Genomic DNA, 15,345 nt, shown 5'->3' with positions numbered 1-15,345 from the left:
CCACTTTTTCACCTTACAAAATACTTTAATATGAAAAAACTGAAAAAGTTACTCATATTTGGTATCGCCACATCCATAACAAACCCAACTATAAAACGATTACATTATTTAACCCGCACAGTGAACGTCGTAAAAAATAAAATTAAAAACCAATGGGAGAATTTCTGTTTTCTGTTCATCCTACCTTCAAAAAACTTTTATTAAAAGTAATCAAAAAGTCGTATTTACTCCAAAATGGTATCAATAAAAACTACACGTCGTCCCGCAAAAAAAAAAAGCCCTCATACAGCTGCATCGTTAAAAAAATTAAAAAGTTATGGTTCTTAAAAGATGGTGACACAAAAACAAATAATTTGGGAAAAAGTGTTTTTACTGTGTAAAAGTAGGAAAACATAAAAAACCTATATAAACTTGGTATCGCCACAATCGTAATGACCCACTCAATAAAGTTATTATGTTATTAATAACACACAGTAAACGGTGTAAAATTAAGCCTCAAAAAAGGATGGCAAAATTTCTGGTTTTTTTCCAGTACCCCACTAAAAAAAGTTAAGAAAAAGTTAATCAATAAACGATATGTACCCAAAAATGGTGCTATGCAAAAATACAACTTCTCCCGCAAAAAAAGTCCTTATACGGCTATGTCGATGGAAAAATACAAACTTTATAGCTCTTTGCATGCGACGATGGAAAAACTTATTAAGGGGTTAACACATGAAAATAATCAAGGGAGATGGGAAAAAGTTCCTTTTTCATTTAGCTACATAATAATTCTGCACACTAACACCTCTTGCACACGACCAAGTTTGGGCCGTGAAAAACTGTCCGTGCGTCGGATGGATTTCCCGGCCCGACCGCAGTACAGGTGAACGGGAATCCTGCCATCATAGACATTTCTGCCTCCTCACGGAACTGCTGTTTCGTACTGAACAAAATGATACAGTACGGAACAGCAGTTCCGTGAGGAGGCAGACTCCTAGCATCATAAGGCCACGTTCAGACGTGGCGGAATTGCTGTTGTATTCCGCTATGGACAGTCCGCAGTGGAATTCTGCAGCAGCCGTTTTTTACATTTGTTTCTATGCATTTCTAGGAAACTTAGTTCAGACGTTGTGGAAAATAACTGTGCGGAAATCAGGCTGCGGTGCAGAATTTTGTTGCGGAGAAGCAGCGGAATGCAATGCAAATAACTGAAATATGTGGTAAGTCCACTGTGATATCTGCAACATCTGAATTACCTGATAAATATGCAAATGTTGCTGCAGATTTTTTGCGTAATTGCCTTGAATCTGCACCAACGTTTGCAGTGGAAAAATTCTGCCACGTGTGAACGTAACCTAAATGTCTATGGTGGCAGAAGTCTCGTTCACCTGTACTGCGGTCTGGCCGGTAAATCCGACCGACACACTGATTGCTTTTCACAGCCCGAACTTGGTTGTGTGCAAGAGATGTAATAGTTGCCCAATATTTATGCACACATAGATATTCTACTAAAGTCAAAACCTCACTCTTAGGCTGGGTTCACACGTGGCGGAATTTCACTTAAATTCCGCTGCGGACACTCCGCAGCGTTAATCCGCAGCGGAGCCGTTTCTCCATTGACTTCCACTTTAATTTAGCAGTGTTCGTTTAGACGATGCGTAAAATTCCGCTGCGGAGCATAGGCTGCGGAGCGGAATTTGGTGTCCGCAGCATGCTCTGTCTGTTGCGGAGCAGTGGCGGACTCATGGCGGAATTTCTCCATTGACTTCAATGGAGATTCTAATTTCCGCAATGAAGTCCGCAGCTGTCATGCACATGTTATGTGTGCTGCGGATGCGTCTTGCTTTTTTAACTTGACATTTCTTCATTCTGGCTGGACCTATGTATTTCTAGGTCTACAGCCAGACTGAGAAAGTCAATGGGGCTCCCGTAATGACGGGAGCGTTGCTAGGAGACGTCTGTAAATAGTCACTGTCCAGGGTGCTGAAAGAGTTAAGCGATCGGCAGTAACTGTTTCTGCACCCGGGACAGTGACTACCGATCCCAATATACAGCAACCTGTAAAAAAATATAAGTTCATACTTACCGAGAACTCCCTGCTTCTGTCTCCAGTCCGGCCTCCCAGGATGACGTTTCAGTCTAAGTGACGGCTGCAGCCAATCACAGGCCAAGCACAGGCTGCAGCGGTCACATGGACTGGCGCGTCATCCAGGGAGGTCGGGCTGGATGCCGAAAGAGGGACGCGTCACCAAGACAACGGCCGGTAAGTATGAAATTCGTTTACTTTCACTAGGGAAAGTGCTGTCCCTTCTCTCTATCCTGCACTGATAGGGAGAAGGGAAGCACTTTTCCCGCAGTCCGCAGCAGCTAGTCCGCATCAATTTTCTGCACATTTTGGGCAGATCTAAAGCAGAATCTGCAACGCAGATTCTGTGCGGCATTGATGCGGACAGTTGCGGAGGAAATCCGCCACGTGTGGTCATGCCCTTAGGCCTCATTTACACGAGCGTGTGCGTTTTGCGCATGCAAAAAACGCGGCGTTTTGCGTGCGCAAAAGGCACTTAACAGCTCCGTGTGTCATCAGCGTATGATGCGCGGCTGCGAGATTTTCTCGCAGCCGCCATCATTATGACACTCCATTTGGATGTTTGTAAACAGAAAAGCACGTGGTGCTTTTCTGTTTAAATTCAGAGTTTGACAGCTGTTGCGCGAATCACGCAGTTCACACGGAAGTGCTTCCGTGCGGCATGCGTGGTTTTCACGCACCCATTGACTTAAATGGGTGCGTGATGCGCGAACAGCGCACAAAGATAGGACATGTCGTTAGTTTTTTTCAGCGGACTCACGCTGAGCAAAACTCACGGACTGTCTGCACGGCCCCATAGACTAATATAGGTGCGTACGACACGCGTGAAAAGTTTTGATGTTTAGAAAAAGAAATGAAGGAACTACTTTTATTTTTTCCTTCATTTCTTTATCTACTGTTGCGCGAATCACGTGCGACACACGGAAGTGCATCCGTGTGCTGCGCGTGATTTTCACGCACCCATTGACTTCAATGGGTGCGTGATGCTCGAAAAACGGTCAAGTATAGGACATGTCGAGAGTTTTATGCAGTGGACACACGCTGCGTGAAAATCACGGAATATCTGAATGGCCCCATTGACTAACATAGGTCAGTGCGACGCGCGTGATTTTCACGCGTGTATCACGGATGTTAAACACGTTCGTGTGAACAAGGCCTTACTTTCTTAAATATTCAGGTTTGAGGTTTATTAACATTTTGGATTGACCAACAGCGCTGTAGTTGTTCAATAGTAAAATGAATCCTCAAAAATACAACTTGCCTAATAATTGTGCACACAGTGTATAGTCACCATGAAAACCTGTGTACATCAAACATATGTGGAGAGGTTGAATAGAATGGCATTGACTGGATAAAAATATCTGGAAACACAGTCGAAAAAAAAACTGGAGACTCCAAATTCCCAGGTACTATAAGTAGATAATTCAAGACAATGAGCTTTTTAGATGGTGACAATTAAAAGACATCCCCCATAGATTCCTGAATAAGTTAAGGTCCTCTTAAACGGCACGTCCTGGGCCGTGTAAACGAGCGCTGATAAACAAGACATCTCGTTGATCGGCGCTCGTTTGCTCCGTTCACAAGGAGATAATATGGGGACGAGCGGTCGTTACTCTGATCATTCGTCCCCATACATTATTATCATGTCGGCAGAGCGTCTCCCGATTTACACAGCGGGATGTGCTGCCGACAACGATAATCTTTAACTTTTTTAAAACGATACGTTCAGCAGATGATAGTTCATCTGCTGATCGTTCCCCTGTTTACACAGGGCAATTATCGGCAACGAGCGTTATATGAACTATCGTTTGCCCGATAATTGGCCCGTGTAAAAGGGCCTTAAGAATAATATGATTTAACACCAGGGGAATAACAGAATTTTAAGCAGATGTAGCAAGTTACGTGTGTGCCAAATATCATTTCTGGACATAAATTGCATAGTATATACTGTATAGTGAAATGAGGCACTAAGAGTTATACAAGACTTTATAAAGTAGGTCTGAAAATTGTATTAGAACAAACATTTATTGCCCCATTTCCTGTTGCTCTACATGTAAGGCCCCATCCACATGACGTTTTTGCCCTACGTTTAACCTGAATATCGTGAAAGCTTCCACCTTACACCCAAAAACATAAAGCTCCATTAGCTGGAGAAGGCCAAAAAAGTGTCCTTTTGGCCTCTGTCAGGCTGTTATACGTTGGTATACCATTTTTTTTTAGTATGGAATAGGGTTGTAGACTACACTATTCCCTACGAGTTCCTGAACGGTAAACACTATTTTTTTTAATATAGGAGCCTATGGGTGACGTGTCCCACTGTATGGCATAAATTACAGACATCCGTGTAAAGTATAAGTCATGGATTTTTAATAGTTTTGATGGCGTATACATTGAACGGATACCATAATAGTCTATGGTTGACGGTTGTCTTTGACAGATAGCTTACAGTGGCATCTGTCACCCATAGGCTATAATGGTTTCTGTTTAACGTATACATCATGAAAAGGGTCATAAGAGTTTATGGCACATACATTTAACATATACCAGTATAGTCTATAGGTGATGGATGCAACTGCTACGTATCCCTCAAAGCCTTCCTTTAACATATACATAGGGAGCTTTTCCCGGGGTTTAACTTAAACTTAGGCCAAAAACGTGATTTGAATGGTTCCTAAGAAATATTATTTAGTTGTAATGGTTAAGCTTACCTTTTATATACATAAGTATCATTGTTTTTTCCAGGTCTCTCTATACCATCTCCAAAATTCCACAAATAACTAGCATTTGTTCCAGAATTTATTCTGCAATTAAAACTCACGCTAGAGTTGATCAGAACTGAGGAACTGGCAACAAGACGATTTGGAATCACTTTTCTCTGCACAAATATAGTGTGAGTATCAGATATAAAGGAGGTGAGTTTATTTGAAGCATTAACTATAACATCATATCTGTTTAAAGAAAAAAAGACACAATACAAAAAAAATATTTAGCCTTATATTAATTACAGTGTACATTTCACAAAATTCCTGCTGATGCGAGACATTGCTAATTGCTAATTTACCTTCTGCAAAAACTAACAATTCTAGTCCACATGCAATTTTCACAGTGAAGTTTAGAACCTAAAAGATGTGTAATGATTGGTTGATACATGCAACAAAGCCTCCTCTTCTACAAGCCAGTTTTGACACATCAAGTCTGGTGAGCCTAGAATCAAGGTTTTTTTCTAGTTGTGGTACTATACAAGGTGTATATACACTACCGTTCAAAATTTTGGGGTCACCCAGACAATTTTGTGTTTTCCATGAAAACTCACACTTATATTTATCAAATGAGTTGCAAAATGACTAGAAAATATATTCAAGACATTGACAAGGTTAGAAATAATGATTTTTATTTCAAATAATAATTTTCTCCTTCAAACTTTGCTTTCGTCAAAGAATGCTCCATTTGCAGAAATTACAGCATTGCAGACCTTTGGCATTCTAGCTGTTAATTTGCTGAGGTAATCGGGAGAAATTTCACCCCATGCTTCCAGAAGCCCCTCCCACAAGTTGGATTGGCTTGATGGGCACTTCTTGCATACCATACGGTCAAGCTGCTCCCACAACAGCTCTATGGGTATCTGGTGACTGCGCTGGCCACTCCATTACAGATAGAATACCAGCTGCCTGCTTCTTCCCTAAATAGTTCTTGCATAATTTGGAGGTGTGCTATGGGTCATTGTCCTGTTGTAGGATGAAATTGGCTCCAATCAACCGCTGTCCACAGGGTATGGCATGGCGTTGCAAAATGGAGTGATAGCCTTCCTTATTCAAAATCCATTTTACCTTGTACAAATCTCCCACTTTACCAGCACCAAAGCAACCCCAGACCATCACATTACCTCCACCATGCTTGACAGATGGCGTCAGGCACTCTTCCAGCATCTTTTCAGTTGTTCTGCGTCTCACAAATGTTCTTCTGTGTGATCCAAACACCTCAAACTTCGATTCGTCTGTCCATAACACTTTTTTCCAATCTTCCTCTGTCCAATGTCTGTGTGCTTTTGCCCATATTAATCTTTTCCTTTTATTAGCCAGTCTCAGATATGGCTTTTTCTTTGCCACTCTGCCCTGAAGGCCAGCATCCCGGAGTCACCTCTTCACTGTAGACGTTGACACTGGCGTTTTGCGGGTACTATTTAATGAAGCTGCCAGTTGAGGACCTGTGAGGCGTCTATTTCTCAAACTAGAGACTCTAATGTACTTGTCTTGTTGCTCAGTTGGTCAGCGGGGCCTCCCACTTCTCTTTCTACTCTGGTTAGAGCCTGTTTGTGCTGTCCTCTGAAGGGAGTAGTACACACCGTTGTAGGAAATCTTCAGTTTCTTGGCAATTTCTCGCATGGAATAGCCTTTATTTCTAAGAACAAGAATAGACTGTCGAGTTTCACATGAAAGCTCTCTTTTTCTAGCCAATTGGAGAGTTTAATCGAACCCACAAATTTAGTGCTCCAGATTCTCAACTAGCTCAAAGGAAGATCAGTTTTATAGCTCCTCTAAACAGCAAAACTGTTTACAGCGGTGCTAACATAATTGCACAAGGGTTTTCAAGTGTTTTCTAATCATCCATTAGCCTTCTAACACAGTTAGCAAACACAATGTACCTGGAGTGATGGTTGCTGGAAATGGGCCTCTATACACCTATGTAGATATTGAATTAAAAACCAGACGTTTGCAGCTAGAATAGTAATTTACCACATTAACAATGTATAGAGTGTATTTCTGATTAATTTAATGTTATCTTCATTGAAAAAAACTGTGCTTTTCTTTCAAAAATAAGGAAATTTCTAAGTGACCCTAAACTTTTGAACAGTAGTGTACATATATATAATTTTAACCCCTTGGCGCACCAGGACGCACCGGTACGTCATGGTGCGGGCGGTGATGTTTGGAGCATGCTCGCGCGCTGAGCGCGCTCTCTATACTGCGGGTGTCGGCTGTGTTTTACAGCCGACACCCAGGACTAACGGACAGGAGCAGCGATTGCGCTGTTCCTGGCTGTTTAACCCCTCAAATGCTGCAGTCAATCGCAACCGCAGCATCTGAGGCGTTGAAAAGAAGGGGGTGCCCCCCTCCGACAGCTCATCGCCCCCACCCCCCCCCCGCCACAATGAGATCGGGGTGGAGATGGTTGTTATGGCAGCCCAGGGGCCTAATGAATGCTGTCAGGTCTGTCTTCACTTTGACTCTGTTAAGCCCTGCCTGTTACAGGGCTTAACAGATGTCTGTAAAAGTGACGATATACTGCAACACATTAGTATTACAGTATATTGTACCAGCGATCTAACGATCGGTGGTTCAAGTCCCCTAGGGGGACTAATAAAATGTGTAAAAAGAAGTGATATAAAGATTTCAGTATTGCAAAAAAAAAAGTTAAAAAAAAAACCCTTTTACAATTTTTCCTCTAAAGTGATGTCAAAAATAAGAAAAAGTAAAGAAATTGGTATTGCTGCATCCGCAAAAGTCTGAACTACTACAATACAGCATTATTTAACGCGCACGGTGAACGCCATAAAAAATAAAAATTGTAAACTGCCAAAATCGCTGTTTTTTGGTCACCTTAGCTCCTTAAAAATATTTTAATAAATGTGATCAAAAAGTCATATGTACCAACAAATGGTGCCAATAAAAACTACAGCTCGCCCCGCAAAAAATAAGCCCTCACGCCGCTCAATGCACGGAAAAATAAAAAAGTTATGTCTCTCCGAATGTGGTAAAACAAAACTATTCTTTTTTTAACAAAAAGTTATTTTTTTTTTAAAGTAGAAAAATGTAAAAAATCTATATAGATTTGGTATCACCGTAATCGTATTGAGCCATGGAATAAAGTTGCTGTTTTTACCACACGGTGAAAAACGTAAAAACGGAACCCAAAAAATAATGGAGGAATTTCAGTTTTTCTCAATTTCAGCCCGCAAATAATTATTTTTCAGCTTCCGAGTACATTATATGGTAGTTTAAACTACAACTCCTCCCGCAAAATATAAGCTCTCACACCACTCTATTGATGGAAAAATAAAGACGTTATGGCTCTTGGAAGGTGGGAAGTGAAAAACGAAAATGGAAAAACAAAAAATGGCTCGGATCTTAACGGGTTAAATACCATGAGTATGCTATTTGTACATGATATATAAAACAATTTGTTGCTTGCCTCTTTGGTACGGTCAATCTTTTAGTTAAACTTCTTCCGACTGTTTTATCAGATGAGCTGTCTCCAAACTGCCAGATAAAACCTGTAAGTCCTGATTCATCTGTCACTGCTGTAAACTTGATGTATGTTTCCGTTGAGAAAACTGTCCCATTGGTATAAATATATATAGCTGAAAAACAAGAATTTGCAAAGATTATTAATGTTTTTTAAAAGGTTTAGCATTTATTTTGGTAAAGCTTTCATAAGGCCTTGTTCACACAGTGCAGAATTGCTGTAGCATGCTTACATTTTTTTTTAAATAAAACCAGAATTGGATCCAGGAGAGCAGAAAGTCCTTTAGACCTTGCTTTATGTATTTATTTTGCTTAGATTCCGTTCCTGGTTTTGGTTTGAAAAACAAAAATCTGCAACAAAGCTACACTCTGTGAACAAGGCCTAAAGGGAACCTGTCATTGACATTATGCTACCCTCCCTGAGGGCAGCACGATGTAGTGACAGACACGCTTATTTCTGTCACTCATTTGCTTAAGTAAGTCCATTTTGAGAACTTACCTGCAGAGCCCGGGCAATCCTGGAAGGAAGGAGTTCAGCGTATTCATGAGCTTCCAATAGCTTTGCCAACTCTCCACTGATCGACAAATGTCGCCAAATGCCCAATAATAGAGAGACATCTGTTAATCAGTGGAGAATGGGAGGAGCTAACGGCGAGATGGCGGAGCTAGGGGTAGCTCATGAATTTGACAAACTCACCAAAGGGCTGCCTGGGCTCTGCAGGTTAGCTCTCAGAAATGGATGACAAACCGCTGAAATCAGTTTGTCTGTGACTACATTATGCTGCAGCATAATGTCAATGACCGGATATTATACATTTTTTTCCACTGTGTGTGTTATACTAAAGAAACAGAAAGATTAGTCCCTGCTACATGAGTTCTCCTGATAATTGTCAATTAATTTACATCATATGAACATTGGTCTGCATAGACAACTACTGTATATCAGCATGAGAAAAATATGCAAACTTTAGAGCAGGGGTATGCAACCTTTGCGAGGCAGAAATCTACTCTAGTAATACAGAAGGTTCTAAAGATCTATAATGATATAAATGTATTTTTTTCACAAAGAAAATAAGCGACCCTGTTTGGGACATACACTGTACTTATGGAAGGTCCTACTTTCACATGATTTTGTTTTTATTTTATTTAATTTTTGTAATTCTATGTTGTAAATTTCTTTTTTTTACATAATAGAAATACACGCAGCAAAAATAAAAATTTTAGATTTTGCGCCAATCCCACCCACAATAGGCAGGAAAAAAAAAAGATCCCCTGTACTCATTCCACAGGAATTAAAGGGTTTAGATTATCAAATTAAACATTTCAATCCATTTAATCCAGGTTAAATTACATTTTGTGTATTGATTTCCATCATTAAAAATTACTTTTTTGAATATTATTGATTGAGAGACTTTGTTCCTCCAGGCTGTAATAGGTGGTTAACTTAGGGACAACCATACTTGCAACACCTTCGTTCTAGGAATCATCACAGCTCGAATATAGAAGTAATAACATACTGTTCTTTAATCCTTGCGTACTTGCTAATATACCGTACTTCCTATATATATTTTTTTCCTAATTAAAACCAGATAGTGAAAAATATATTTTTTTCTTGATTGTAGGCTTTTTTTAAATTCTATTATCTGTACATGATTATGGAGGCAGTCATCTTGCCTATTCTGTTGTTAACAGCATTTAGAGATATGCTTTACAGCAATCACATGGACCAAAGGAATTGGAGGGGAACCATTGACTTATATGGGAGAGTTTTCAAGCCATGCTCTGTGACTTGTTCAAAGGTCATTGTGTAAAATGGGATATCTGTGTCCATTGTCAATAGTGGATACTGTATTCTCTATATATGGGTGTTCTCTTTCATTCTAATCCTGCCCATGATGATAATGTGATGACTGCTGAGAAGTGACCTCTACAGAACAGGACGTTTAATTCTATTGTGACGCTCAGTGGCCAGAGTAAGAATTGCAAGATTTTAGGATAATTGTTTAATATAGACCAGGGGTCTCAAACTCGGCCGGGTAAGTGGGCCACATATAGAAAAAATGGGAAGTTGACCGGCCGCATTACTTTCAAATTTGATACAATACAAAATTAGTGTTAATCAATTAGTTATTTGATCTACTATAACACTATATTACTATAATAATAATAATAATACTACATTACTATAATAATACCGCTAGGTTTAAAGTTTGAGAGAATTCTCCACGTGCTTATTTCAACAATCCAGTTTTCCAGTTAAAGGGTATGTTCACACGTAGTGACCAAAAACGTCTGAAAATACAGAGCTGTTTTCAGGCAAAAACAGCTCCTGATTTTCAGACTTTTTGTAACAACTCGCGTTTTTCGCTGCGTATTTTACGGCCGTTTTTTTACCTGTTTTTCAATGGAGTCAATGAAAAACACCTAAAAAAAGTCCCAAGAAGTGTCCTGCACTTCTTTTGACAAACCGTCATTTTACGCGCCGTATTTTGACAGTGACGCGTAAAATAAAGGCTTGTGGGAAAAGAACATCGAAATTCCCATTGAAAGCAATGGGCAGATGTTTGTAGTCATATTAGGGACGTTTTTTCAGGCGTAATTCGAGGCGTAAAATAGGCAGTGTGAACATACCCTAAGTGTCGCTAAATGCTGTCTGGCGGCTCAGTTGGCAGCGTTTGGCAGACACACATGTCAAGATTGGGCAGCCCCTTTTTAGATAGTGCCACAGTGCCCTCTAGGGATGCTGCCACAGTGCCCTCTAGCGATGCTGCCACAGTGCCCTCTGTGGATGATGCCACAGTGCCCTCTGTAGATGCTGCCACAGTGCCCTGTGTACATGCTCCCACAGTGCCCCCTGTAGATGCTGCCACAGTGCCCTATGTAGATGCTGCCACAGTGTCCTCTGTAGATGCTGCCACAGTGCCCTCTGTAGATAATGCCACAGAGTCCTCTGTAGATAATGCCACAGAGTCCTCTGTAGATAATGCCACAGTGCCCTCTGTAGAAAATGCCACAGTGCCCTCCAGATAATGCCATAGTGCCCTCTGTAGATAATGCAACACACCCCTAGATAATGCCAGAGTGTCCTCTGTACATACTGCCACAGTGCCCTCTGTAGATGCTGCCAGTGCCCTCCGCAGATGCTGCCACAGTGCCCTCCGCAGATGCTGCCACAGTGCCCTCTGCAGATGCTGCCACAGTGCCCTCCGCAGATGCTGCCACAGTGCCCTCTGCAGATGCTGCCACAGTACCCTCTGCAGATGCTGCCACAGTGCCCTCTGCAGATGCTGCCACAGTGCCCTCTGCAGATAATGCCACACCCACCCCAAGTAGATAGCTCCATTGGGGCTCCCTCTAGGAGTGGAATCCCCAGCCAGAGCATTGCCGACGCTTTGGCTGGGGATTCCTCTACTGTTGGAGCCCCTGACGTTACTGTCCATACACAGTGATGTCAGGGGATCCTCCTGGACCAGAATGTGATATCAGGGGCAACCCCAGAGCCGGTGTCCCGGAGCAGAGCACTAGTATAGGCTCTGCGCCGGAACTCTGGGGAAGCCATTAACATCCATGTCCATATATGGACAGTGATGTCAGAGGCTTGCCCAGAGCTAGAGTCCCGGAGCAGAGCCGCTTCTAGCACTCTGCCTGGGATTGCAGCTCTGCTCCTTACATCACTGTCTATATATGGACAGCGATGTCAGGGGCAACCCCAGAGCTGGAGTCCCGGGCAGAGCGCTAGTAGGCTCTTCCTGGGACTCCTGCTGTGCTCCTGACATCACTGGGACTCCTGCTCTGGGCAAGCCCCTGACATCACTGCCGATGTATGGACAGCGATCTCAGAGACTTCCCCAGAGTAGAGCCTATACTAGCGCTCTTCCCGGGACCCCGCTTTGGGGAAGACCCTGACACACTCTCCATATATGGAAAGCAATGTCAGGGAATTCCACAGAGTCCCGGAGCAGAGCCTATACTAGCGCTCTGCCCAGGACTCCGCTCTGGGGAAGACTCTGACACACTGTCCATATATGGATAGCGATGTCAGGGAATTCCACAGAGGCCTGGAGCAGAGCCGATACCAGCACTCTGCCCGGGACTCCGCTCCGGGGAAGACCCTGACACACTGTCCATATATGGACAGCGATTGTAAAGGATCTGCCAGACACAGTTTCTGTGTTCACGCCCGTGGTTAATCAGTCTGCACCTGTTCATAAGTCTGATAGAGTGACTCGATCTGCTACCACTCAGGCTGGTAGGCTCAGGAGTGGGAGAACCTATCACAGCCTGGTCAGACGGTTCTAGCTCCTGCCCTCGGTCTATTTATACCTTCATTTCCTGCTTGTCTTTGCCTGTGATTCTTTCCTGTTTCCTGGTTCTGCTGCTCCTGCTATCATTATTGACCTTGCTTCATTTTAACCCTGGCTTTACTGACTACGCTCCTGCTCTGCATTACGTACCTCGTACACTCCTGGCTTGACTCGGCTCGTTCACTACGCCTGTTGCTCACGGTGTTGCCATGGGCAACTGCCCCATTTCCCTTAGCTTCTGTGTACCCTTGTCTGTTTGTCTGTCGTGCACATATTGAGCATAGGGACCGTCGCCCAGTTGTACGCCGTCGCCTAGGACGGGCCGTGCAAGTAGTTAGGGACTAAGTGGCGGGTAGATTAGGGCTCACCTGTCTGTCTCCCTACCCCGTCATTACATAATCACAGGCCCATATACCTTTTCTACCCTAGTCCCTGACACAACTATGGATCCCCTTGAGACCCTGGCTCAATAAATGCAGGGCCTCTCCCTACAGGTCCAACCCCTGGCTCAGAGGGGCAACCAGCATGATGCTACCCTGGTAGTGCCCCCCACCTCAAGTTGCCTGACCGTTTCTCAGGGGACCGGAAGACTTTTTTCTCCTTTCGGGAGAGTTGTAGGCTCTATTTCGTCTAAGGCCCCACTCCTCAGGTTCTGAGAGCCAGCGAGTGGGTATAATTATGTCCCGGCTCCTGGACGGGCCCCAAGAATGGGCCTTCTCCTTGGCTCCTGACGCCCCTGAACTTTCCTCTGTTGATCATTTTTTTTCTGCTCTCGGGCTCATATATGACGAGACTGACAAGACTGCCTTTGCCGAGAGTCAGCTGGTGACCTTACGTCAGGGTAAGAGACCCGTTGAGGAGTACTGTTCTGACTTTAGGAAGTGGTGTGTAGTTTCTCGGTGGAATGACCCTGCCTTGAGGTGCCAGTTTAGATTGGGTCTGTCGAACGCGCTGAAAGACCTGTTAGCTAGCTATCCCTCTTCAGACTCTCTAGATCAGGTTATGGCTTTAGCGGTACGTCTTGACCGACGTCTCAGGGAACGACGACTTTTTGTGCTTTCTCCTCTGGCTCCCCCATGATGGCTCCCGAGGTTCCGTTGCATCGTTCTTCCACGGAAAACTCGGATGTACCAATGCAACTCGGGGCCTCCATGTCTCCCCAACAACGTAGAGAGCTCCGCAGGAAGAATGGTCTCTGCTTCTACTGTGGGGATGACAAGCATCAAGTGAACAACTGTCCTAGGCGTAAGAATAAGCAGCCGGAAGAACTTCTGCGCCTAAGTGACCATCGGGGAGGTCACTTGGGTGCACAGGTATTTCCCATAAATATGAAACCTAATAAGATCTTGCTTCCCTTTCAGGTCACTTTTGAGGGTAGGTCTGCTACCGGCAGTGCCTTCGTGGATTCAGGGTCTTCTGCTAATATTATGTCTGTGGAATTTGCTATGTCTCTAGCTATGCCATTGATTGATTTGCCTAAACCTGTCCCGGTAGTGGGTATCGACTCCACTCCACTTGCTAATGGTTATTTTACGCAGCATACCCCTGTTTTTGAACTCATTGTTGGCTCCATGCATTTGGAGCAGTGCTCTGTACTGGTGATGTAGGGATTATCGTCCAATTTGGTTTTTTAAGCCTTCCCTGGTTGCAGATGCATAATCCCACGTTTAACTGGAATATTGGGGATCTTACCAAATGAGGTAATGAATGCATGACGTCATGTTTTTCTGTTAATTTTAGTTCTCTCCCTGAGGAGGTGAACACTCTACCTGAATTTATTCAGGACTTCGCTGATGTTTTTTCTAAAAAGGCCTCCGAAGTGTTACCTCCTCATAGAGAATACGATTGCGCAATAGATATGGTACCAGGAGCTAAGCTCCCTAAAGGTAGGATATTTAATCTCTCTTGTCCCGAACGTAAAGCCATGAGAGAGTATATCCAGGAATGCCTGGCCAAGGGTTACATTCGCCCCTCTACTTCTCCAGTAGGTGCTGGCTTCTTCGTAGGGAAGAAGGATGGTGGTCTTAGGCCGTGCATCGATTACCGAAACTTGAATAAGGTCACTGTAAGGAACCAGTATTCCTTTCCTTTGATTCCTGATCTCTTCAATCAGGGTCAGGGGGCCCAATGGTTCTCTAAGTTTGATCTTCGGGGGGCTTATACCCATCTCCGTCCCTGTGCCTACTTCTCCAGGAAGTTCTCGCCCACTGAGAGTAACTATGACATTGGCAACCGCGAACTCTTAGCCATTAACCCCTTCGCGCTCAGGTCAGTACTATTACGTCGCGCTAAGTACATCGTTCGCGCTCAGGTCAGTAATAGTACTGACCTGAGTAAACACGGCGCCATTTAATCCCGGCACGTGTTTGAGCTGTGATACCTGCTGTTTCCGACAGCAGGCTATCACAGCTTAGTGTGCAGGGACCGATCGCGGTGGTCCCCGCCGATTAACCCCTTAGAAGCCGCGTTCAATAGCGATCGCGGCTTCTTAGGGGTTAAGATGCCATCGCCGGCCTGCTACACGATAGCGGGCCATGATGGCTACTATGGCAACCAGAATCCTAACAATGGACTCTGGCTACGCCATCGACGGAAGTCTAGTGGGTCCCGACAAAATCAGGACCCACTATGCTTGCTGTCAGCGAACAGCTGACAGCTCTAATACACTGCACTACGTATGTAGTGCAGTGTATTAGAATAGCGATCAGAGCCTCCTGCTCTCATGTCCCCT

The 15,345-nt window shown here is 43.6% G+C and overlaps 1 protein-coding gene across 1 annotated transcript in view; it reads right to left on the bottom strand.

The window, feature by feature from the left end:
* Positions 1 to 15,345, bottom strand: part of PKD1L1 (polycystin 1 like 1, transient receptor potential channel interacting) — a 433,476-nt gene that overhangs the window by 274,228 nt on the left and 143,903 nt on the right. The window contains exons 16-17 of the mRNA XM_075828219.1: positions 8,258 to 8,426; positions 4,777 to 5,016 (exon numbers count right to left, since the gene is read on the bottom strand). Coding sequence (XP_075684334.1) covers positions 4,777 to 5,016; positions 8,258 to 8,426 — 409 coding nt within the window. The remainder of the gene's footprint in view (positions 1 to 4,776; positions 5,017 to 8,257; positions 8,427 to 15,345) is intronic.

Source organism: Rhinoderma darwinii, chromosome 5, assembly GCF_050947455.1.
Source record: "Rhinoderma darwinii isolate aRhiDar2 chromosome 5, aRhiDar2.hap1, whole genome shotgun sequence".
Taxonomy (NCBI): Eukaryota; Metazoa; Chordata; class Amphibia; order Anura; family Rhinodermatidae; genus Rhinoderma; species Rhinoderma darwinii.
Note: the sequence above shows the minus strand (reverse complement) of the source record. Positions and strands in the feature narration are given on the sequence as shown.